This window comes from Lasiodiplodia theobromae (assembly GCF_012971845.1).
Source record: "Lasiodiplodia theobromae strain AM2As chromosome Unknown scaffold_28, whole genome shotgun sequence".
Classification (NCBI taxonomy): domain Eukaryota; kingdom Fungi; phylum Ascomycota; class Dothideomycetes; order Botryosphaeriales; family Botryosphaeriaceae; genus Lasiodiplodia; species Lasiodiplodia theobromae.
The window spans coordinates 409,823-434,327 of NW_023336486.1; the positions used below are offsets into that span (position 1 = coordinate 409,823).

Consider the following 24,505-nt stretch of genomic DNA (forward strand, 5'->3'; position numbering starts at 1 on the left):
GGGCTGAAGATGAGGTCTGGCGGCGCGGTGCGAGAGCAGCCGGAGGGCAAGCCAGGATGCGCCGATCAATCTTGGGAGCTTAGTGGCCGTAAGCGTCGCGCGCTCGCCGCTGGCTTGCGTGATATGGGGGCAGATAAAGCACGGGCAGCCGGGCGTCTTCGGCTGTAGCCGCCTGTTGCGAGATCTCGCCCAGCAGGCTGCGCGACATGAGCCCTGACCGCTCCGTCGCGAGAGTGATTGCAGCCGACACTTGACAGACAGACGCTTTGCGTGGCACGCCGGCCCACCCGCACTCCAGTTGCGCTACTGGCGCCGTCGCCCCGAGCGCCAGCGGACATCGATCCATGCGCGGCGACCCCTGCGCAACCCGAACGGAATTATTGTGGCTGCCGCGGAAGGCACTGGCTAGATTTCCGCGCCCAGGCCCTGAGCCGACGCAACCTCCACCGCACGCCAACACCAAACATCCGGGGCCCCAACCGCACGCCTGATATCCACCGCCAGCATGGCCAGCAAGAAGGACATGCGCCGCGACGACCTGAGTGCGCTCCGCCCCGCCCCGTCCGCACGTGCGAGCTGACCCATCCGCCTGCAGTCGTCCCCTACGCCGACCCGAATGAGAAGGCGAGCTCCGACCCGGATTTTGCTGGTACGCACGCCGCCCGCTGGCTTGCGGCATGGGCTTGCTAACGCCCAGCTAGGCACCATGGCGAGCACCCTGCCCATGGCCGCCGTGAGTGCACCCATTGTCTTTCCGTGGGATCCCATGCTGACTTGGCGCAATAGATATTTACGAGGAACAAGTAAGCATTGTCGCTGGGGCCCGCCCGCAAGTATGCTAACAATGCGGACGTGAAACAGGATGATCGGCTGGTACGTATGCACGACCGCCCCTTGCGCGCCTCTAGCGACGCGTGCTGACTTGCAACCCAGGACCGCCGTCATCTTCGCCCTCCAGACCTGGCTGGCGGAGACGCCGGAACAGAAGAAGAAGGCGTCGACGCCTGGCTACTTCAGCGTCTTGATGGCCTGTGTGTAACCCCCCGCTGCGCTCAACGAGCTTCTTGCTGACCTTGGCGTAACAGTCATGTCCCTGCTGGTTGTACGTAGAAGGTCGTCCACGGCCCGCTGCACTAAGAGTACACTAACACCCAGCTGCCAGTCCTACATGCCCCTCTTCCTCCCCCCTCCCCCGAACCGGGCCAATGCAGGCTCTGGCACCGAGGCTCCGGCGGCAGTGCCTCCGGCGTAGCAGGCAGAATGCCACTTAACTGTAACAGTAGAGATAGACGGGGAAGCACGCCGATAATGCCAAATGCAAAAGCACTTTTCGACACATGATTCAGTCTTGTGAAGTTTGCAGAGTTAATTAAGCTCGTTGATTTCCGGTACGCGGCAAATGCCCTTGGCCGGGGCGGCAGCGGCTATTTGCAAGCTAGCAGACTTCGAACAGGTGTCTTTGAGACAGCCAGCATGTCGGGAAGCTCTGCCGGCGGTCGGGCTGGGCAGAAGTGCGCTGGCAGGCCGCATTCCAGAGACTGCAGCGTCGCCCTTCGGTAGGGCGATGCGTGTTTCTTGGCCAACGGGACAGGCAAATCACAGGCGTTGTAGTTGAGGTCTGCAAGTTTCTCTCCGTCACAATACGTCAGCTGCGGACGTGCGTGACCCAGCGCGCGTCGCGCCGTCGCACAGGCCCGGCAGAGCAGGCGCAGGGCAGCCAAGAACGCAGCGGCGACGATAACAGTGCAACGAGAGGAATTGTGTAGTCAAAGGCCGGGCTAGGCCGGGCTTGAAAGCGAAGCTCCGGCTGCGCGACGCGGGCAGTGCAAGCAGCCGGGAGGCGTGATAGGCGGACGCAGTCTGGTTCGCATGTGGCGATTCTGACTGACCGCCCCCGCGGCAAGCCCCCCTCGTTATTTAGCTGCGCCCAACTCCTTCGCCCTCCTCACAACACCACCGCCCTCGACGTACCACCGCCCGCACACTTCGCGACTCTCGCCCCACTCCGCGCACACCTTCCTACCACCACTTAGCAAAGACCGTAGTGAAAGACTGAGGTTTATGTCCACTATCGAAAACCTCAAGACCTTCGGTGAGCCCCGCCCTGCCCCTCCGCCAGCCTTACGCCGCCCGCACGCCGCCTCGCTGCGCCCACGCTTTCGCCCGGCGCATGCATGCCGCGACCGTGTCCGCCAGGATCGCTGTCGTCCGCTCGACCTCTGAACCTTTTGCTGACTGCCTTGCCCTGCAGACCCCTTCGCCGAGGCCGACGAAGACACAGGCGAGACCAAGCAGTCTCAGAATTACATACACATTCGCATCCAACGTACGTGCCCTCCCCTCGCTGCGGCTGCGCGCCTGACGCCGTCGTCTCCGACGCTCGGCGCCGGTGCTCGCGTGCGGCCCCTTGGACGCGCGGCGGCTAATCTCTGGGACTTGCAGAGCGCAATGGCCGTAAGACCTTGACCACGGTTCAGGGCTTGCCCAAGAAGTTCGACCAGAAGAAGATTCTCAAGGTCATCAAGAAGAAGTTCGCCTGCAATGGCACCATCGTCAACGACTCGGAGATGGGCGAGGTGATCCAGCTCCAGGGCGACCAGCGCAAGGATGTCCAGGAGTTCCTTACCGACAAGAAGGAAGGCCTCGAGCTCGATGCCAAGACCATCAAGGTACGCCGCGTGCAAGCCCTGCGCTGTTGGGGCATAACTCTAACGTCTCGCAGGTCCACGGTTTCTAAGCGCCCTCCAGTTCGCCCCGCCCGCCGCAGCGACTGAAGGTGACAGCTTATTCCACACGGCATATGGCAACAACCACGACGCGAGCGAAGCCTCACTCGCGCATGGACCGTGCCTACTTCATTGCGATGACCGGCATTGTAACGGCGGTTACACCGGGGCGGGCGTTGGCGAGATACCCATATGGCTGGAACGGTTTCCTACGACTGCAGTCTTTCTTCTTTCATCCTCGAAATTGCGGACTGATGACTGAACGAGCCTTCCTTTTCTCTCTGCTTGATTGTTGCTGGAGAAGGGTCTGCCATCTGCGCTGTCTGAACTTTCGCTGCCTGCCTTTGGTAGTTAGAATACTTCTGCTACGGGGGATGAAACTCGGTTTCATGCGGCGCATGGAGGACAATGAATGCAGATTTTCGGTTCCTATCACAAACTATCGTTCCTTGTTGATGGGATTGATTCATGCAATTTGTGTCGTGCACTCGGTGAAATGCTGCCGATCACTGATCGCCCCTAAATGTCGAGGATCGGGGATGCAGGGGCGAACCCTTCCAAGAAGCCATCGTAAACCCTGCCAATTTTAATCTTGTCCATCGCCCGGAATCAGCCTTATCCGCCTTATCTCTTCGTCTTTGCGCCTTTTCGCCTTTTTCCAATATTTCACACGTGACAAATGACCGAACTGGCTAGGAGATGATTTCTGATGAATTGTACTAGACTTTAATCCTCGAGAAGACCGCTGGAGTCAGTGGAATCCTTTTTCCGTGTGAATGAGGCGAAATCCGACGGCCTGAAATATTATTGCGAAATATTAGTGTAAATTCTTCTGCAACCCAACGATACCACCCGTTTACTCCAACCCGCATAACCCAGGCACTTTACTCGCGCCCTTCCCCACGAGGCCATCTAGGTACGCCAGCAGCACCTCCGCATCCAGCATATCCAGCGCGCCCAGGTCCGGGTGCGAGCTCCGTAGCACCTGGCCGCCCCACAACACCCTGACGTATCCTTTCTTTTCTTCCACTTCCTTTTTCTTAGTGTATACCTCAAACACGATCTCCGACCCCATCCCCGGCCAGACCATCACATCGACCTGCAGCACCGCCAGCAGCCGCGACACGCTCCCATCGTGCGCGACGTTGTGCCTATACCTAACCCTCGTCTTCCCTTCAGCTTCTTCTTCTTCAGCAGCAGCGCCAGCAACAGCAACGGCAGTCCGGATATTCTCGGCCACCTCCGCAACCCAGACGCCGTACCCAGCGGTCGCCACGGCGAGGGATTCGGGCGCCGCGCGCCAGAGACGCGAGTACTCGTACTGGCCGAGGCGGAAGACGGTGGCGGCTTGGGCTTGAGTGACGCATTTCTCTTCTCCAGTCGTGCTGTTGCACGGCAGAGGCTTCGCGTGGCAGAGCCGCGCGGAGAGGTTGTCGAAGTAGTGGTCCCACGATTTGTGCCAGCCCTTGTCGGTGCTCGCGACGCCGGATATGGCGTCCAGCTCGGCGACGAGCGCGCGGGAAGCGGTGAGGTGCTGCTGCCAGGAAGAGGCGGTGCTGCCCGGGCCGTAGAGGGAGAGCAGGGCGGATGCGGCGGGGCAGGTGTAGGAGGGCTCCAGGGAGTCGATTGAGGAGGGTTGGATCTTGAGGGGGATGGGGGTGGAGTCCGATAGGGGGTTTTGCGGGGAGTACGAGGAGGGGGAGAGCATGCCGGCGATGAGCATGGACGCGACTTGGGAAGTAATGACGTTGTTCGTGACGCGGAACTCCATGACGGAGAGCGGGTCGTCGGACGGCAGGAATGCGAGCAACTCGTGATACACGCCCCAGAGGTCGCGGCCGTGCTGCCATGAGTCGTCTAGTCCACCCCGTGTGAGCTGTGGGAACTGGCAGGTTCCATTGAAGCCACTGGGGGAAAAGGGATTGGAGGGACTGGTGTAGACACTCCAGTAAGTGCGGGCGGAGTCGTTGCCCGAGGGGTTGAGTGGTGCGCCAGAGTAGAAGAGACCGGAGTCGAAGCAGTCCCACGAGTAGGATTCGACGGGGAAAGTGTTCGAGGCGTAGGGTGTCCGTTTGTGGTGGCGATGTATCTGTAGAGGTCATTGGTAAGGTATACTAGTTGGAGGGCATTTTCTTTTCATTCAAATTTTTTCCCGGGGATGATTGTCTGATATGAGCAGAAGAGTATAGCTGAAGATCGATATCCTCCAGCTAAGGATCTATTCGAGCGCGCTCAAAACGTAGCGAAGTGTTGCTAAAGAATAATGTATGCACTTACCACCTCCACATATTCAAGCTGGTACTCATCACTCGAAACCCTGGGATACTCGGATGTCCGGACGTGTGGCATGTTGCACCAGTTGTATGTGCCGTACGGCACACCGTCTGGGAGCTGCGAGCCGTTGAAGATAAAGCCGTGCACACCGGTCCCGTTGATGACGTCGTCTAGGTGCGTGATCCATGTTGAGTTGGGGGGATGCCATCCAGAAACGGAGCTGTTCAATGACATGGCTCCCACTTTGGTATCCGAATTTGGCTTTGACGTTGAATGTTGGCTCGATAGGGGCACTTGCGAGGGGCCGTCGCGACTTAGGCTAGTGCTCAAAAGGAGCGCGACGAGGACTACGACTAGTAGACCTAAGGGAAGGACCCTCTTTAGGACACCTTTGGGCTTTATATCTTCCTTTATATCCATGCTGGACAGGCTCGTGGTGCTGGTGACGGGTACCGAGGGTGCCGGTGGGTTCGGGGATTGAAAGGGTCCTGCGTGCTTCTGGGAGCGCCGCTCATTGGTGCCGCGCTTTCGCCGCACTGTACCCTTGTCAGCGTTCGGCAGGTGATTGCATGGTACAGGGTCACATATCGCTTCGAAAGCGAAAGTGGATCACGGCAAGCGTGCTTTATCAGGAATGAGTCTTGTAGGCGCGCCATGATGTCGGGTAGGTAGTTGCCGCACCACGCCTCGGTTGAATTAGGTACCCCACCATTGACTTTCTCTTGGAAGCAACAATATGTAGATTTTACCCATCCATTCCCCAAATTCATGCCTTTCATACTTAGTAGGACTTGCAGCTCAGCGTGGCTGATTGACTGTGGCGTAGGGTAGATGAGGACGTAATCGAGCTTTATAAGTGCTGATGCAGTCTGGGGATGTTAAAGAGGACATGCGATCATCAACTCAGTTGTCCAAATGAAAATACATCCCGTGCGAATAATAGCAACTATGCCAAGGAACATAAACATCCCTTGCATGAAATATCTCTCACGTGATTATGCATATCTTGACATGAACTCTCCTGCAGATGGTGCAGCACACCCATCTTTGATCCTCTTGTCCAGAAGATAGTCTTTGACTAATTCGTGTTCGGGTCAAACTTTTGTAACGACTATATCAAACGAGTCCCATATCGCATCGTCATACCCTGGGATGCTTGTAGCATTGCCAAGGCATATCATTGATGTCGTGACAACACTAGAGTTCGTGATTGGCGACCAATGTATGCAAACAACTTTGAGGTCGGGATCGTAACCGCGCTGGTCATCCAGCTCGATAGCGAGAGTTTCGGACAATTCCTCCATTAGAACAGGCTGAGGAGAAAACGCCATCCATTCGAGAGTCCATAAGAGCGCTTCTCGCTGAGTGTTAGGAAACGTAGTGAATAAGAATTCAACTATGGTTCTATATACGAAAAGAAGCTGCTGAAGAAGAAAGAGTTCTAAAGAGAGAAGTATTTAAGTAACAGGATTTACGTGCTAGATGTAAACGAGTAAGCGTATTACGAGTCGTACGGCGTTAGCCGTAATACTGAGCGCTTCTTTGATCGAGAGGAGACGAAAATGCGTAAGTTACCCATTCGCCAGTCGCACATACGAATGCAATGAAGCCACAACAAAGGTGGAGCGCCTCGTTTCTAATTCCCGATAGCCTTTCCCTCCACGAACCATGCTCCAGTATCTTTGAAGCATTCTCCACACTTTTGGTGATGGTAAGTATCAGGGTCGGGAGCGGCGAGCTATGTCAGAATGCGTTCCATGCGACGATCTGTTTGATGGCACCGAATAAGTTCAAAATTCCTTCACGGAGGCTGCAGTTTCTTCTCCGAATCCTTCAGCGAAGCTTGAAAGACATCCAGCTGCCCTGATTTGTGAAGGAGCTCGATGGTACAAAAGAAGGGTCGACTACCACCTATCCACTTTCAAGCAGCTCAAGGAGGCTTTCGAGTACATTGTCGAGGTTCTTGAGCCGTTGGATGATCGTGGAAGCATCCTGTGGGGCCGATTTTAGCTTGCGATGGTGCCAGGAAAGGGTCGCGACACTGTTACTTACCTGCATGACAGCTATGACGCTCGCAGCGACCTCCATGCGCTCGACAGTTGTGAGCAGGCTGGCAGAGACAGCATTTGGGTCTTTGGTTCTTTCCAGCGTTAGAGGACGACAAGGCGATGAGCGGGGAAGAGGTGCTTCGCTCTGCACATAATCATTTGAGTGATGCTATTTTTAGCTTGGTGTTGTGTCACCTATAACTGTCAGGTAGGGTACTACAGTGCCCTCTCGCAGCCGATGGCTGGCGTGGATTTGTTTTTTTTGTTCATGTCATGGGTAGCTAAAGCTATCATCCGGACGTGTATGTAGAATTGTTAATTCGACATTCTCGTCCGAACGATAGCTTCAGCTAGCCATCAGCTGCAGCATCCCTCTGTACAAGTTTGGCAACGCTTCAATCGTCTCAGGTCGACAACACACTGTACACGAGTGAGCAATGCGGAGACACTCTCCAGTCTGGCGCATTGTCGCACCATATATGCCATTGTACTCAGGTTGTGGTTTCCAACCCTCCAGCAGTTTCCATGCTTGTCCATGGATGAGACTGTCTTCATATTACTCTGCAATTGAATAACAACGATTTACTGCTGGTATGTGTTTGCTGCAAGCTATGGCTGCCGATATGCAATGGAGCGCGAGGGAACTTCCGGCTTGCCACTGTAGACTAAAGATCACTGAATCCTAGCTCCCTCTAATGTCTCACTTACCTTGAAGTCTCAGGCCGATGTCTCGAGAGCAGTTCTGACCAAAGCAAATGTTGTTTGCGACCTTCAAAGGTCATTTGCTCTTGTCAGCAGACCATCAATCACAGGCGAACTTGACGATACTACTTTTCAATAGTGAACAAAAGCTCCAGCACAGTGCCAGAGGCCACTTCTTCATTCGGTATACCATAAACTGTGCTTGCTGTCTACTCGAGCGTCTCAAGCCAGTCTAGAACCCTGTAGTATGTCGGGATGCTCGCAGGAGATTGGGCGACGAGCGACTTGTTGAGGGGCAGAAGAGCGCTGCGCTGCTGGTGGAGTTGGTGTTGGCGACGCTCGTTGAAGCGCCTGCGCTTCTCATCTTCGGTGGGATGGCGGTGGCCAACGGGCTGGCTGCTTGTGTGCCTTTTAGGTTGTGCGATGTTTCCAAAGAGTCGTAATGTACTTACTGTGCGCTGGGAGCTTTGTCGCTGTGGCGGCGACCAAAAGTCTTCTTGAGCTTTGCCTTCAATTTCTATATGTGCTTTCAATGGCGTTCTATCTGCTTCCTAAGTAGATGGGGCTTACCTTGAGGGCGGAGATAGCCTTGCCGCTCTTCTTTCGGCTAGGAACCGCCTGGGCCGGAGCGTCCTTCTGCATTGTAGAGACGTCGCAGTCGCGTAGTGAAAGTGTTGTTGTGGATGAGAAGAGACTTTCAAGATGGCGTAGCCAGAGCTCGAAGAGACAGGATGGAGGCTGCGGTGTGCTGGGTGTAAGCGGCTAATGCTGGGGCTGTAGGAAAGGCCAGCGCAGCCGAGGACACCTACAGCAGTGAATCGGGAAGTCGCGCGTAGTGGGTGGGTGCTTTTCTTTCTTGCCCGCCCGCCTGTCCTTCGACAACTACTTCCTCCCTCGTCCACATCATCCTTACCCCCAACACCTTTCTCCCTTACTTGACGCGCAACTACACAATCCCGCACTGATCTAGGAAAGCAGTCGATGTCCCCTGCGACTTCAGGTTTTCCTTTCTTGCCACTGCATTCGCGCGCGACAGGCGGCGACACTGCAGGACGCCTCTTGCTCAACACCTGCCTCCCCAGCGCGACACTATCATCGCCTACGCGTCGCATGGATTCCATAGCCGCTTCTGGACCTCTAGGTAGCTTTGGACGCGTAGCGCAAAGATCTTGCCCGCTGGTCGCGGCTGTCGATGAGCGGAGCCCTCGTCCGCTGTCCACAGCTGGCGCACCTAGTACTCACCGCTACACCACTCGCGCAAAAGCTCGCCGCCTCACCAAAGCATTCCAAAGACACTGGGGTAAGCTCATACAAATATCTAGTTGCGCGCTGTCCGGACGCGATTACAACTGCGCACTGAAGATGGTGCCGGTGACGCGCACCCATATCTGCGACCAACAGACCTTCCATTGAGATCCCCTCGCTCCACACTGTTCTACCAGCTTGATAAAACTTGCATAACTGTAAAATACACTTTACTGACTTTATTTTACTCAGATATTCCCGAAAAATCGGTTCCATTCGACCTCAAACCACCGCCTTCAGCAACCTTTGTCTGCGCGCCTTAAATCCATCCATTGCTCACAGCGCACAGACGCACAGCAACTTTGCCCATTCGCATTAGCGACTTTGGGTCTGCTCTACTCTCCCTGGTCGCTTCCGTCCACGCCTCTGAGCTTGGTTTTGCGATGCGACTCTTGTCCAAACGTCGTCATGTTGATGAAGAAGCTCTCCAAGTAAGGGTTTTCCCAACACCATCACTTCTTTGCGAACAAGAAAAGCTAATCACAAGCAACGATAATTTCACTGCTTAAAGTCATCTCAAATGCGCCTCACGGTTTGTGCCTCAAGTCCCTCAAACCCTACCCCAAAGTGACCGGCTGGTTGCACCGCATGGAACAAGATTATTCCTTGTACCTTACGCTCCAGCCGCATATTGAAGAGGTGGTGAATAGCATGTCCTTCTATCCTGTCTGAGTGGGGTGGTCGGTCCAGTCAGCCTCACATAGCCCTCTCGACTCGATAGCGGCCCACCGAGACCCGGCTGCGAAGCAATAGCAAGTTGCTGCTGCCAGGTAATAGGCACAGAAAACTGATACTTACAAATGCCTCTTCATGCCGCCAGTTCGACAAAGCATCAGAGTTATCGAACCAGCCCATGGGTCCTTAGTAAGTAACCCCCCATCTTGTTCACACTACTCCTAGCAACCATTAGAATCGGTTCGACTGATGGTTCTGCTGGTGCGAGATTTCGCTACATTATTTCGTTCGTCGCAAGTCAGGAAACCGCCCAGTCATTTGATGTCATCAAAGAATCTCTGAAGAACATCTGAGCACCTTCCAGCAGACTCATTACTATTATTACGGTTCACATCGATCAAACTCTAACACTCTCGGCCTCCACAGTACTACCAGACACCTTGAAAGTATCCCTTCATTTCAGTCTCTTTCTCAGACATTCGAATCCTTGGTTCTATGATGACACGTCCTACTCATTCCAATCAGACGGCTTGCATGAGCCGAATGAGACTTCTTTTAACGGTCTGATCTCCTATAAAATTTTGTATCTCCTTTTCGGAAATGAGTATTGGAATCCCTGCTAACGGTTATGCAGCCATTTCTTCTTTCATCGTCGCACTAGATTCTCGGAGTTGTCCCCAGAATCGCACCCAGGCAAACTCTGCACAACGACTCCATCTAAGCCACAGGCGTTGAGCTTGCCACTCCAACCCCAGCTCTGCTGAGGTGATGAAGGTGGGCTTAGCGCCCATGCTCCTGGGATCTGCAAGGAAACCGTTGCATGCGAGCGGCGAGATAAAACACGCGTCTTGTAGCGGCCATAGTTGTATTTCCACCTGTGGTAGCAAAGCGCACGCGGGACATGCCCATACCTCTCTTTCTTTTTCGAATGTTCGCTAACGTGCTCTTCGTAGGATACATTACATGCTCTAAAGGCTGGTGGATTATACGCTGCATTTGTCGCTCCTCAGAAACTCCTCGTGATCACGGCCGGAGAGCCTGGATGGTTCTCCTTTCCCCATGGGATTGCCATCCAAGCTGGAGACCAGCTGCAGGCCAAGATGAAAGACCATGTATTAGCGACTTCATGTCAGCTACCCTGAGCTCCTCCACTGCATTGGAGTCCGTGCAAAGATATTAGCGAGACTCTTCTAAGCCAGGGGACAAAGCGAACCGAAAAAACGAACGTAGTCAAGTATTTAGGTAAGCGAAAGCTTTTTTGAAATGTTGTGATGCCGCGCTGACGTAGCCAGATGAAAGCATCTCGAATTGGCGGATACATACAAGAACATATTCAATCACCTTGTACTAGCCACTTCTGATCAAGTCACAAGTCGCTAAAAAGTCAAACGCCATCAAAAGCATAACAAATACTGGGTTTAATCACTCGAAAAGCAGGCCACGTGCTTCTGGCGGAACTTACTTGGTGAGGTCCGTCGGCGCACACGGCCGATATCAAGTAAAACCGCTTCCTAAAGCCGCCTCTTATAATAAAATGAGCGGGGTAGAACAGCCGGCGGTACAAAGAGCTCCGAGCATAGCTCACTTTACAATCGCCGTAAGGCTGTGGTGCAAACACTGCTGCTCCCGCGCTTCCCTCCTCTTCTACCACTCCCCTCGCTTTTTCCTACTTTTCACATTGCAAGGTCAGCCAAGCCAAGTCAACCTCCCGCTCTTCTATGGAGATCGACTAGCGAATAATCCAGACCAAAGGAAGCCCTGATGCCTGTAGGCCTGCTCGATAAACTCGATGATGTTGCGGTTGATACCGCTGGAACAAACCTTGGAAGATTTCGGGACTAATTAGACCAGCTGTCTGGCAGTTTGTTTGTGAAATTGATTCTGGGGTCGGTCCACCATTCTTTGATAGTGACAGAGTATCTGGGGGATTCCATGACATTCGCCTCTCTTCGTTTGTTGTTTGCTGTTTGTTTGCTACTGGCGCGTATATATTCCACGCTGCCCTACAGATAGCTTATGGATCATTCTATGCATTCTTCAAATGTGTTGATATATTTGCTTTATTGACTAGCTCGCCACTCAGATTTCTACCGAAGAAACCAATTGTCTACAACAGGGTCATTCGCCAGGGTGCTTGCTATGTGTGACGTTTTGTCTGAAGCGGGACGGAAGAAGCAGAGCCGGCTGATCAGTGCCAGTTTTGTACATGTGAAAGAGCCCGCAAGATCAGAGTGCACCAGACCACATTTCTCGCTTTGCTAATCAGTGCAATATGCGAGGCAGACAGTCTGGCACATTTGCACAAAGTTGGATCTCCTGAGAGATTTCGACGACGAATTCTGTAGAGCAGGGTATGTCAGAATGAGCCTTATGATGTACAGCAAGGTATCAGAGCCAAAGTTTATCGCAAACAATAGCAGCGATCTCGATACTACAAATGGTAGACTTCAAGTATGCCGAGGTTGCGTCGGAACACGACAGGCCTTGGTTCCAGCCGACGGCTGGCGTAAATTTATTTTTCGCTCATACCATGGGTACTTGAAGTTATCATCTGGATGTGAATGTGGAATTAATCCCATAAACGCTCTTTTTTGTTAACAGAAAAAGAACTGGCTTACGCTATGTTTTAGGGCCCTGCTATTCTTCGCGCTAGCCATCGGCTGCAGTACCCCTCTGTATGCTCGATGTCATTGTCGCTTCTTGATGGATGGTTCAGTGTGGGCTGCTTGGTACGTCAGCTGTCAGCCAGAAACGGGGTTCAGCGACGGCACCGCCTCAAATGTCGTCGCACAGCTGCATAGAAGAAGGTAGAGACAGCACAGCCGGCGAGTTTATCGAAGTACTTGAGCTCCTTCATGTCAAGGTCGGGGGTGCGGCGGCAAATGGTGTGATCCCAGAGCCTGGTGCGTCAGAAAGGGTAATTCAGAAGAGGTGTACTCTCGATGATTGAAAACTCCATCTTTCCCTGAAGCAGTGAAGCGTCGATGCTCTATGTTCAGCAAGGAAATAATGGAGCCCGTTTAGCCTCCCTTTTGCAGCTTCTCTACAACCTCCTTGATCACCTTGATGTCCTTCGGCCCCATTCGGCAACACCCACCAATCCACCTTGCACCATCCTTCCACCAATCCTTCACCCTATCCTCCAACGCCTTGCCCTCCAACTTATCTCCCTCTCTCCATACCTTTTCCACAGCGTCCCACACCTCACCGCTGTTCGGATAAACGACACACGCCTTTTCGCCTGCGCCCTCCCTTAAGCCCGTCAAAGCCTCCACAACCGAATCCTGCGGAACGCAGTTCACACCCACGGCGACAATCTGCTCGCTGTGCCTCACTAATTCACCTACACCCTTCAGCCCGCTTCCATCACTCAGCACCAACTGCTCCCCCTCCAATGACCCCTCGTCCTTAGCCAAACTGCCACCCGTTTCCACCCTCGTCAATTCCACAACCGCTTCTTCCACGGCAGCAACTGCCCCACCCTTAAGCGCCTCCCTCCTCCGGCGAACGGTCACGCCCAGCCACGCCCTCGCGTCCGGAAACTCCTCTCTCAACAACTCGACGAGCGCCTCGATTTCGACGCGATTCGGCATCGTCTCCAGCGCCAACAGATCGACGCCGCCCTCGAGCAGCACGGCGATGCGCTCGCGGTGGAAATCCTTGAACGCGGTCACGCTCAGCGCGTAGCGGCCCGTGTACTCTGAGCCATCGGCCAGGAAAGCGCCGTAAGGCCCGACGCTCCCAGCGACCAGCAGCGATCCACTGCTCTTCTTCTCTCCGTCCCGAGCCTCCTTCGCCACGTCCACGCTCTTCTTGACCAGCGCCCTCGCTTCTGCGTCGCCGTAGCCGGCGGCGCGCAGACCGGGCAGCGAGGCTTGGTACGAGGCCGTCGTCGCTACCGTCGAGCCGGCGGCGTAGTAGGATGCGTGCACGGCGCGGATGGCGGCGGCCGAGTCTGGCGAGGCGAGGGCGGCGGCGGACCAGAGGCGCGTTGTCAGCGACAAGCCGCGTGCTTCGAGCTCGGTCGCCAGGGCGCCGTCCAGGATGAGGGGTGTGGTGGGGGAGAGGGTTGACGGCATGGTAATTGAGCGTATGAGTGAGGGAGAATTAGTGACGACTGGTTGACGGTTGGTGGTTGCGACTTGTGTGTGGTGTGAGTTGTTTGGCGGGGGGCGGGGCGGAGGGCGCGGGGTGCGGAGAGGTGCGGAGCGGGTTCAATTGCGCGGGTGGGGTATTGCGGCGATCGCTATGGTGGTTGAGACGGGCTGTGCGTACGTCAGTCCGGAGCTTCGCGGGCATGTGGGAGGTCGGGAAAAGAAAAACGAAGATGTGTGTGGTCGGACCGCGCGTGGTGGGGCTGAGGGGGGCCTCTCATGGCGGGGTAGCTAACTCGCTATTTGACTGGACTAGCGGAGTAACGTCCGCAGAACAGCCTCTGCCAATCGCCATATCGCTCTTTCGGGCAATCGTCAGGGTCAGGCCTGACGCCGCTTTGTTAGCGGGAGAGGGTAAGGCTGAATTGCGAGAGCAGGTTTGCCGAACAGCAGTTGCTGGTCGTGCCGAGACACCAGTCTCTTCCCCAGCATTCTGTGCGAGTCATTAACGAGCGCTCAGCATGGTCCACGATCCTTTGCTCTTACCTTTTGGGAAGTCAACGCGATTCGCAGCTTCGTCGCTGAACGGTACGAAACTCTGGCTTCGCTTTTCACCGGTCCTGCATGGATCACGGAGCCGCTTCTTCACATGGCACATCCTCTGGCGGCCTCGCGGCGCTCTAACGGCACTCTAGCGTTCGTCAGTTGAGCAGTTGGGGCCGCGAGAGCCCTGAAGGCTGTTGCTGAAATCGAATTTGTCCTAAGAAAGCTTACAATCGCATTCACAACATCACCAGGAAAGTCTTCTTTTCTTTCAAAGGTCAATTTCAATCGCTATCATGATCATAACGCCATCTCATGCAGGAAAACAGAGGGGTATATAACATGTCAAAACCACTGACTGCGCACTCACACCTTCACATCCTGCACCAGCTCATCCGCTCTCCTCGCGCCGCCGTTGCGGACCACTTCGGCCATGATCTCACGCTCCTCCTGGGCCGAGTTGTCGCCGAAGACCTCGTCCATCTGCTCGAGGGTGCGGCCCTTGGTCTCGGGAACAAGGTAGTAAGCCCAAACGACAGCGAGAATACACCACCCGGCGAAGAACACGTAGGTACCAAAGCCGGCCTTCTCGATCATGGTGGGCACGATGACGCCGATGATGAAGTTGGCCAGCCAGACGACCGACGTCGACAGAGCCACGCCCTTGGCACGGGTACCGTTGGGGAAGACCTCGCTGGGCAAAGCCTTCAAGGTTGTTAGTATTTCTGAACACCAAGTAGGGACTCGCAAAGAACATACCCAAGTCAAAGGCGAGTACGAGACGCCGTAGAAGAAGGTGTAGACGTAAGCCATGGCCGTCGTCACCCAGCCCGCCGCCTGGTGACCCGCCCAGTTGGACGAGTACAGCCCAACCAGAACACTCATGACAATGTACGGCATCGCCATGCCGACCGCGCCCCAGATGGCGAGCGGGCGCCTACCGATGCGATCGATAATGAAGAAGCAGACTACGACAGCGACCAGCTGGCTGATGTTGAGCGTGCCCGAGAGAATAAGAGACATTTCGTCGGTCTGACCCAGAGAGCGGAAAAGGATAGGAGCGTAGTAGATGAAGCCGTTGATGCCTGAATTACCGCAATGTTAGCTTTGTCCGAATTCTTCCCAGATGAAGATACACCATACCGGAAAATTGCTGGAAGAAGGCGACACCAGTGCCGACAGCCGTACGCCTCCAGCTCTTCTTCTTGAAGAGGTCAAACCAGCTGGCGATCTCAAGCTTGAAGCCAGAGAGGCCGGGGTGATGGAGTTCTGTGAGCTTCTTCTGGAACTCGACTTCGGTCATGATGGCCTGGAACTCGGCCTGGACACGGTTGTCGGTCGGAGGCAAGCGGCGAAGCTGAGACAAGCTCTGCAAGCAATCTGCCTCGCGGCCCTTCAAGCCAAGCCAACGAGGGCTGTAAGGGAAGAAGTGGATTCCGATGCCGAGGAGGACAGCGCAAACCATTTGAAGGCCGAAAGGAAGGCGGAATGCGATCTCGCCTTCGAGCTCTCTGAAAACACTGTTAGACTGTGGCGGGCTTCCAAGGCCAAGGTTTCGACTCACTTTGTGCCGTAGCTGATCCAGTACGAGACGACGACTCCCAGGACGATGGAAACTGACTCGAGCACAAGAAGAGCGCCGCGGAGGTTGGGAGGTGCGATCTCCGAGATGTAGAGGGGTGCACCCTGTTGCAGTGTAAGTGTCGTGCCACAATGAGGTTGAAAATGGTGAGCTTACCAGTGCCAGGGTTCCGACACCAATACCTCCGAAGAAGCGGCCAAAGACCAGAGCACCATAGTTGGGCGCGGAGGTCTGGATGATGGCGCCAATGCAGAAGATGCAGACGACGACGCTCAGAGCCCATTTGCGGCTGATCTTATCGGCGAGCCAGGGCATGAAGAAACACCCCAGAAAGGCACCGAGCTCCAACATGGCGGTCATAAGACCGGTGTAGAAGCCCCCCTCGTTCAGGATGGGGTATGTGTTCAGGAACTGGGGCATAACGTTGATAATGGAGATGACGCCCTGGTCGTATCCGAAAGAGAAGCCGCCGAGGGAGGCCAGGAATGCAGCACCGAAGACGAAAGGCGAATCGATGAGACCACGAAGACCGCTCCGACCATAGGAAACCTCCTCAGCCATCAGGTCGGGGAGGTCGGCGGTCGGTATGGTCTTCATGGCGTTGACATCCTCGTGGTACTCGGCGCTGCCCTTGGAGAGCTTCGCGCTGTCCTTGTCGGAGGCATCCATGATGGGCAGATTGGGGCGGAAGGACTGATTGAAAGATCAAACAAGTGCTCTGGCTTCTGTCGAGCTGCCAAGTGAAGAGCAACAGAGGCTGGAGGATTCTGGGAACATTTTATAGTTCGGGCAGGTTCCATCTGGCGCAACGGCGGCATGGGACGGGATGGCGTATGTCCATGACCGCCTGCAGGGCGCACAGCCGTCCGGGGCTCCAGACTAGGTCTTAGTCCGTGATCTGGGGTTGGCATCTGTGGAGACAGCTGGGGGAGGTGAGCTTGTCCTGGTCGGAAGTCCATTCCCGTTAGAGTGCAGCTGGGGGAGAAACTGCCCCAAGGATCCCAAGCGGAATGCGCGCACGGCGGAATTGTGGGACAGGCCGAGTCAGCAGGCAGGCAGGCGAATCAGAGGCGGCAGATTTCTTGTTTACGAAGAGGGCAGAGTAACGGAGGACCAGAGCGGCAGGCGGTGGTGGCGACCAAAAGCCGACGTCAATGGCGGCGCAGTGGCCGAGCAGTTTGGCCGCCTAAAGCGCGGGCCACCCGGTAGCCACTGCCGGCGCATCAACCGCCCCAGCCAATCGGCCGCTTCCTCAAACGGCCGACTCGACGTCATCTCTCGTTGCTCCCCATGGAGAAGTACCGGCTATCGTGCGGATCGGGTCGCGCTGGTCCACTTCCACTGCCTTCCCTGGCAATGCAGCCGGCCCCATTGGCCTGTCCGCATGACGAAGAGCCATCCATCACCATGCCAGCGGGCTGGTGTTGTGTTGGCGGCACGACGCGTCGTCAAGGCCTGGGCAGCAAGCCTCGCTTTTTCAGCCGCACGGTTGCCGAGAGAGGAGCCCTCCAAGGCGCCCGACTACCGCATCCGTTTAGCGCCAAGGCATGCTACGTCGCGACCCTTCCTCTGCACGGTTGCGTCCCGCCACAGGTCATCTGCCACCGCCCATCATACGCCTGCGCTTCCGCCGCATTCTCGTCCCGGTTCCTGGCTGCCCAACAGAGCCGCCTCCACCGCGAGCTTCCCTGATACTGGCCATTGGCTCGTGATCCGCTGCGTCACTTTCCGCCTGCCAGCCAGCTCTCAACACCACCAGTCACTCCACTTTTGTCCGCTGTTCAGGTTTCAACACAGGACCTGCCAAGCGATGCGTGTCGGCAACTGCATGCTTGTCAGCGTCGGTCTTTGACAAGGAAGGAACTGCTTCCGGTCTTACGCGGAGCCAAGGCTAGACGTGATCGTCTTGGTGGCTTGCATCCCTGTATCTGTACTTCCCATTATCAACCTCGCCCTCCCCTTGAGTGCTCCAGTTAATGTGCCACTCCTTTGGACTTGTTACTCCATGCGTCCGTCTTCACGCAAATCTCGCGGGAACGCGCACTCCTCTAATGGGTGGAAGAAAATCTTCACGCTGGTGTATCAGAATGCTCCGCCATCTCCGCCATGAAATCATACGGGAACCCCTTTTCCGGCCATACCAACCCGACCCATTTCATATCATCTACAGTACGTACCGCTCTTTACGCCTGTCCCTATGGCGAATCAGAGCCTGTCCGATGTTGTGCCTAGCATCTCGCGCTCCAGAATTGCTCCGATTCTTTATCTTAGTTCGACCCGTCGTCAATCATCTCATCCCAAGAAAGCCGCATCTCCGCCTCTGAAGGGCTATTCCGTGTGTTTTAGTCCAATCAATCACTGCCCGTAGCCGCCGACTTCCCGCTTCGACCCGCAATGCCGTCCCAATCGGTCATTTACACTCGGGGGCCCCTTTTAGTCCTTGACACGGGCAAGTCCCAACAAACGCAGCCCGACCTATTCGCCACAATGGGGCTGTTTTCCCATGGCTTGTGGCTTTCGTCACCCGAAGAAAAAAAAACAACGCATTAAGAATGTTGCATTGAGAGGCCCAAATCCTAGGGTCCAGAACGCCACTTCCCTCGACGAGAAAATGCCGCGCGTCCGTAGCAGTGTTCACATGCATCGTCAAAGGCCGAAACACGACGGCAAACCCACTTCTTTTTGAAGGAACCCAGTCTTCGAATAGCCCAAAGGGCAGGGGCCAACAGCCAAGTTCCGCCGAGGCACGCTCACCGGACGGACATCACTGCGTTTATCTCTCGGCTTTCTTGCCACCCGGAGTCTGGATCGATAAGGCCCGAAGCGGAAATCGACTCTGCAATAGCCCCTCGTGCTGGGTTGTTTGGTCCACCGGACTTGTTGAGATTCAGCGTCTTGATCTCTTCCGTCTAGAGCCCCGGTTCGAACTGGCCTGTGCTTGACTGTACGGTCTTTGGTGAGATAGGGGAAGAGGTGGTCTCTACAAACCGTGTCTCCTTTGCTATGTCCTGAATATCCGTATGAGTAGTGATTGTACTCTGGATAAAGCGTTCCGTGACACTAAACTAAATACGCAGCAGCAGTATGGGAATGCAGTTGAGCCTTTTGTCTCGGAACTGCAACACCTTCAAGATCTCCAATTACACTTGAGTTGACGGTGGTAGGGTGTGTCCGCTTTCCGTACTCCGACCACACTTCCAGAATCGAGAATCGGTCCCCGTTATACGATGTTCGAAAAGGCCGAACTCTGTCGAGGAAACACTTCCCTCTCCAACTTCTCATAAGACCATGCGGATGTCGTCGACACCTGAAATAGAGCGCGACAGATACGGAAACTTTCATTTTTTGCAAGTTGTTCTCCAAGTCATAGTTGACGTGCTGAGCATTTCACAAATGCTTGATCTCGTTCTAGGTACATCCAGTCCGCATTAAATACGAATCCTCCGCACTACCACCTCCGTCGCCGGCGACAGTCACTTCCCATACTTGTGGATCGACACTCGTCCGAGTCTTCCGGCTAGGCCACAATCCAAGATACACATGCATTGCCGACGCTCCACGGACGACAGCGAGGGGCGAGCTTGCGGCCACGTACAATACCATACCGAAACGCCAACAGTTCGCTCGATGATTTCGGCGGAGAATTCGCTTCGGCTAGTGAGAGATGAGTCTGAGACGGGTTCACCATGCTGCGGTTGCAGATCTTGAAGTGGAGCTGTGGAGTGAGGTGATGCGAGGAGAGAAGTTCGCGGGGTTATTAAGATGTCTGCCTATAGTTAGATACAATAATAATGGTTCTAGCAGTGGATCGTCGCACACATGCGCTGTTGAACAGCTTTTCCTCGACTCATGAAAGTGCCTGGCTCGTAACAATACGCACTACGGTGGAAAGAAATCAAACTCTTTAGAGTTGGAACTCATCGCTGCTTGATAATGATGCCGACCACCCACCTCCTTAAATTAATCATAGATACCGCTGGTGTTGATTGTTGCTCGCATTTGTATAGGAAGTTATTATTGGGTTGCGCAGTTATCTTGCTGGGATTAAAGTAACGCACGCCATCCCCGCAACCGCCCACTCATACTTGGATTCAGTAAAACGTCTGGAAGTCCCTCATGTCTCAATCTCCGCGGCCCGCTGTCTTTTGTGATTTCGTTCTAGGATTCCAACGGGTGGGATTGAAATCTGTGCCTCGATTTCCCTGCAATGGAGTCTGATAGTCCTTGCCATGCTACCTCAATTCAGATCATGAAAACAGTAGCGCAGGTCCTTCAATGCTCATACACAACATCCTAGTATGATGCTGTGTCTGCGCATTATCGAATAATAATCTTTCAGACATTATGCTGAGCTTTTCTTGTCCAATCTGAGCCGGATTTTCTTCTAGACCGCAAAACAAGTGGCCCAAACAAGTCCGGTGCTAAATTAGAAGTCGTCGCCAAACTTTCTGTTGCGCTGGGTGCAGATTGGAGCTTTCAGACTCAATATATACACATGAGAAATACTTTTTCAGGCTTACGAACGCATGGCCATAGCAACGGCTGCATGTGAGTACATTGCTTGGCTTCGCACTTGTGATGCAATTATCTGCGCATGTGAGTGGTGTCTGCAACCTTGGCGGTGCATCTGGATCAACGAAGGTTTGTCGTGTACTCCATTACTTCGACCTCACTTTGGAAAATCTTGCGCTTGCGCCATTTTTACGCCGATTACTTCAATTCATTTACCTACACGATCCATGAGGATTGCACAGATGTGATGTGGAAGAATGTAGATTGAGTAATGGCATAATCTCCCCGTGCCAAAGCTCGATACTGAACACGAGAACGTCCCACAGCTCCCACACGGTTGACCGTCGTACGCAAGAAGTATTCCAAATATTTAATAAGATAGTCGATGGTATTGCCAGAAATGAAGTACAACTTGAAGATGTTAGCTCCCGCTGCCGCTCGTGCCGCAGCAACCGGCGCAGATCCACATAGTGAACAATAGGCTAAGTCTCGAAAGCCGACAGATAAGCTCCACGGAAGAAGAAAGCCGCAACCGAGAAAATCAGAAAACGCCATCTCCGGTACCCGGCATCCTGGATGCGCATTATTTGGCGCGCTAGGGACGGCGACGGCGAACGACGGAAGCGGCTGCGGCTAAGCCCTGCGTTTCCAAGCCGGAAAGTGCCTACCTTCCTAATCTGTCTGCAGTAGAGCGAACTACCCCAAGCGGCGATTGATTTATTGGTGCTCTGCGGGGAAGGTTTCCCCCGTGCGATGTGGGGAAGGTAATGCGGGTTTGGTGCGGGGAAGGTTGACCCGCATCTCGTTTCCTCGGTCTCAGTGGTTTGAAAGCGAGACCCGCTCACGCGTTCGCGTTGGTCGCGAATGACGTAGGTGAGCAGGGGCCTCGTGCCAGAGGAGCGGGATGAAGTCTGAGTGCTTTAGCTTAAGAGGACTTCCGGACTGAACGACCATGGCCCCGGATCCGTGCTCCATGGCGATTTGTGCGAGCGCAAAAAGGCAATGCGTAGCCTGACCCGGACTTTTTGCTTGCTGTCCGCATGTGGAGTTCCAAACCGTTGCTTCGTGGATTACCGTTGGTCTTGTGCGAGAGCCTGGGATTTTGTGCCGATTTCAAGGGGGACCGTTTCTGACCGTTGAAGATAAGAGCATCTCTCAGATGATGGCGATTACAGCCGGCTTTATGTACTGGCGATGGGCTGGGCATTTTATCTCAGGCGATGCGCCCGGTCCACTGGCTGGTCTTAGAAGCGCAAGGGAGTTCCATGGCCAAACCTTGGTCTGGAATGGACATGGGAAAAGATTTCCGGCGTCTAAGGCTTCAAGATTGTCTCGAAATGCTAAAGTTGAAAACTTAGCCCTCTGACCACATTTGGCAAAAGCGTAAATGCATCAGCAGAATTACCCACGTACAGAGGGATGCTGCAGCCGATGCTAGCGCGAAGAATAGCAGGGCTTTAGAACATAGTGTAACTATGCCCCAGCTCCGCTTTTTTTTTAAAAAAAAATTAACATATGTGGGTAGTTGAGGCTATTGTCCGGACGAGAATGTCGAATTTTACCCATGACATGAGCAAAATAACAAATCCACGCTAGCTATCGGCTGTGAGAGGGGACTGTATAAAATTCAGGTTTATCTGGAAGCAGCTGGACCAAGCCACATACGGTTAACAGCAACTCGACTTGCTTCCAGCTCCTCCAGCCCCTTCAGCCCTGGCAGCAAATCGAATTACTGGAGCTGCTAGGGGTGCGTTCCTGTAAATCACCCTTGCTTCTGCATCGCCAGCTCTGCTGGCTCTGTCAGCTAGCAGGGAAATTTGCTGATATAGCGCATCACTAGCCCGCTTTTGCAATAGCTAAGCTTGTATGTACGTCATCTTTTGGACCGAGTCATCTACAACGGCTCTCCTTTTTTTTTCTCTCTATATTGTATATCACCCCTCGTATTTAAACCAGCCTGGTTTTTGAGATCCCCAAGTCTTCTTGGCCACCTGATTGTTACTCTAGCCCTCTACCGTCAACTGCTGCATTCTCAAAGAATACGTCACCAAACCTCACCAACGTATCATCCTGCTGAAATTCAACCCGGACTCGAAACATATCTCCATACATCCTTCCTCCAAATACCATGCTACCACAACAGCAGAGAAAAGAAGTCTCAAATCCGAAAAGCACAACACAAGCACAGACTGTGTTGTAGCCGTGTACGTTGTATCTGCTTATAGCAGACCAACAGTCTTCGTTCGACAAAGAAACGGAAGCAAGGGAAAGTATTTATACCCCCGGGCCCGCTCCCTCCTCCGGAATTTCGCGTTGTTCTGCCCTTCAGCTGACCGCAGCGCATGAACCATGCATCTGCGTGCCTACTTGCATAAGGAACTCGCGCCAACACCAACGACCGCACGCTACCCCAGGCCGCTTGTTCTTACCGCCTTTCTCATCGCCGCATCATTTGGAATGAAATTCGGCCATGACAATCCCGCAAGTATCAATGGCGCGCACATCATTCATTCACTCAGTAACGTCGCACCGAGCAAGCTCAAGAGTTCCAGGTGCATGAGGAAATGTTTCTCGAGTAGGAATCTCCCAAAAATTGACAGTAAAACCCCCCAAAACAGCGCCACGCCGCCATGACCAAGCTCCTTGCTCATCAATCGACTGCCAAAAGTGGCTGAAGAAAAATGTAATGAAACCCATATCATGTGAATACCAGGAAGAAGACCGCTCCCCATTATAACCATCAAGAGAGACCCCAAGGCTATGATTCGAAGAAGGGAATCGACCAATAGCAAATAAGCATGGCAAACAGAATGGGAGAGAAATATCAACCCGGGCTCCAAGTCATCACAGCTCACCGCCACCACCAGCCGTCGGAACTCTCGCATCGCTCCAAGCACGGGCGACTCTTTCCACGATGCCTACTAGCGGTGCAACCCTCCATGTGCCCCTCTCAAGGTGGCTCTGTAGTAGTAGGAGAAACAAGCTTACGCTGCTTGAAACGTAGAAGGCACGGACGGCGGCACGGGTCTCGCGGCGAATGTTGACGTGGCGGTGAGCGAGATGGTATAGGATTGTTAGCATCTAGAACCAATTTCGTCAGTGATGCAATGAAATGGGGGGATAGAGGCCGTGGCGATGTTGGGCGGTGTAAAAAAAGGACTTACGCTAGCGATACATATCCAAGCAGGGAGGAGGAGACGGGGATCAGAACTAGCGCCGGAAAGATGAAGCCACCAGGAGGTTGTGTAGACGTTGATGGCTGAAATGGTAAAGAGCCGAACGAGGGTCGCGGCGGGTGTGTAGTTGAGCAGCCTGTAGTGCAAGGATGTATCGTAAGCCGTAGAGTTCCAGTTTGATACTTCGTTGTGCCCCATTCGCTTTCTCGTCTATCCCTTCTTCCTAGCTCTTCAATCTATCTTCAACCCCAATAACGCTTGTCTTGCCCTTTGCAAGAAGTTTCTCTCCAGGTTCCTGGTACAGCCTGTCTCTCTCCTTTCTTTTTTTTTCCAAAAGGGGAAAAGACGAAGCGCGGAAAAAAATAGGCTGAGAAAATGCTTACCATCGGGACATGAGACAATCCGCGAAGTAGAAAGAAAGATATCCTGATGCTGTGCACTGCATGTGGGACCGGAAATTAGCCAACCAATCTCTATTCCTGACACCAAGAGCCTAAGCCCTTCGACTCTCCCAACATCTTTTCTTTCCCACATATGCTTCAAGAACGCGGAGGACCAAATAACCAGGGAAACGCAAGACAAACTTACCCACAACGCCGCCAATCCAACTTCCGTAATGACCAAACTTGCCACCTCGCTCCCACATTCAGGCCCTGTTGCAGCATTGTCAAACCCTGCTCCCCCACCTACACCCCCACCCCTCCATCCCGCAACCCCCCACTCAACGTCTTTGTGCAACCCTCCTCTCAACGCGCTAATTGCCAGCCGCCAAACTAGCACGACACACCTCACAAACCACCAAATGGGCGGGGCCGTCGCCAAGGCACGACACAACAGCAGCGGCACGTGGAAGGACTCGTTGATTCCG

At 54.1% G+C, this 24,505-nt stretch overlaps 6 protein-coding genes across 6 annotated transcripts; 2 read left to right on the forward strand and 4 right to left on the reverse strand.

Moving 5' to 3' along the window:
* Positions 1-505: 505 nt before the first annotated feature.
* Positions 506-1,252, forward strand: LTHEOB_8748 (uncharacterized protein; the record flags this gene model as incomplete). The annotated part of the gene is made up of 8 exons (XM_035518259.1): positions 506-542; positions 596-649; positions 702-733; positions 787-803; positions 862-873; positions 934-1,031; positions 1,086-1,102; positions 1,163-1,252. The coding sequence occupies 8 exons, from the start codon at positions 506-508 to the stop codon at positions 1,250-1,252; spliced, it is 357 nt and encodes a 118-aa protein (XP_035370053.1).
* Positions 1,253-2,061: 809 nt separating this feature from the next.
* On the forward strand, positions 2,062-2,737 carry LTHEOB_8749 (Translation initiation factor; the record flags this gene model as incomplete). The annotated part of the gene is made up of 4 exons (XM_035518260.1): positions 2,062-2,092; positions 2,252-2,326; positions 2,443-2,669; positions 2,723-2,737. The coding sequence occupies 4 exons, from the start codon at positions 2,062-2,064 to the stop codon at positions 2,735-2,737; spliced, it is 348 nt and encodes a 115-aa protein (XP_035370054.1).
* Positions 2,738-3,582: 845 nt separating this feature from the next.
* LTHEOB_8750 (Histidine acid phosphatase) lies at positions 3,583-5,234 on the reverse strand (the record flags this gene model as incomplete). Its single annotated transcript, XM_035518262.1, has 2 exons — positions 3,583-4,815; positions 5,004-5,234. The coding sequence occupies 2 exons, from the start codon at positions 5,232-5,234 to the stop codon at positions 3,583-3,585; spliced, it is 1,464 nt and encodes a 487-aa protein (XP_035370055.1).
* Positions 5,235-7,959: 2,725 nt separating this feature from the next.
* LTHEOB_8751 (Shikimate kinase) lies at positions 7,960-8,392 on the reverse strand (the record flags this gene model as incomplete). The annotated part of the gene is made up of 3 exons (XM_035518263.1): positions 7,960-8,158; positions 8,203-8,267; positions 8,321-8,392. 3 exons carry the CDS (start codon positions 8,390-8,392, stop codon positions 7,960-7,962), a joined length of 336 nt encoding a protein of 111 aa, XP_035370056.1.
* A 4,358-nt stretch (positions 8,393-12,750) lies between these two features.
* On the reverse strand, positions 12,751-13,809 carry LTHEOB_8752 (Homocysteine s-methyltransferase; the record flags this gene model as incomplete). The annotated part of the gene is made up of 1 exon (XM_035518264.1): positions 12,751-13,809. The coding sequence occupies one exon, from the start codon at positions 13,807-13,809 to the stop codon at positions 12,751-12,753; it is 1,059 nt and encodes a 352-aa protein (XP_035370057.1).
* A 416-nt stretch (positions 13,810-14,225) lies between these two features.
* Positions 14,226-16,618, reverse strand: LTHEOB_8753 (Hexose carrier protein; the record flags this gene model as incomplete). Its single annotated transcript, XM_035518265.1, has 7 exons — positions 14,226-14,317; positions 14,371-14,444; positions 14,738-15,072; positions 15,127-15,452; positions 15,511-15,878; positions 15,932-16,053; positions 16,106-16,618. The coding sequence occupies 7 exons, from the start codon at positions 16,616-16,618 to the stop codon at positions 14,226-14,228; spliced, it is 1,830 nt and encodes a 609-aa protein (XP_035370058.1).
* Positions 16,619-24,505: the final 7,887 nt, after the last annotated feature.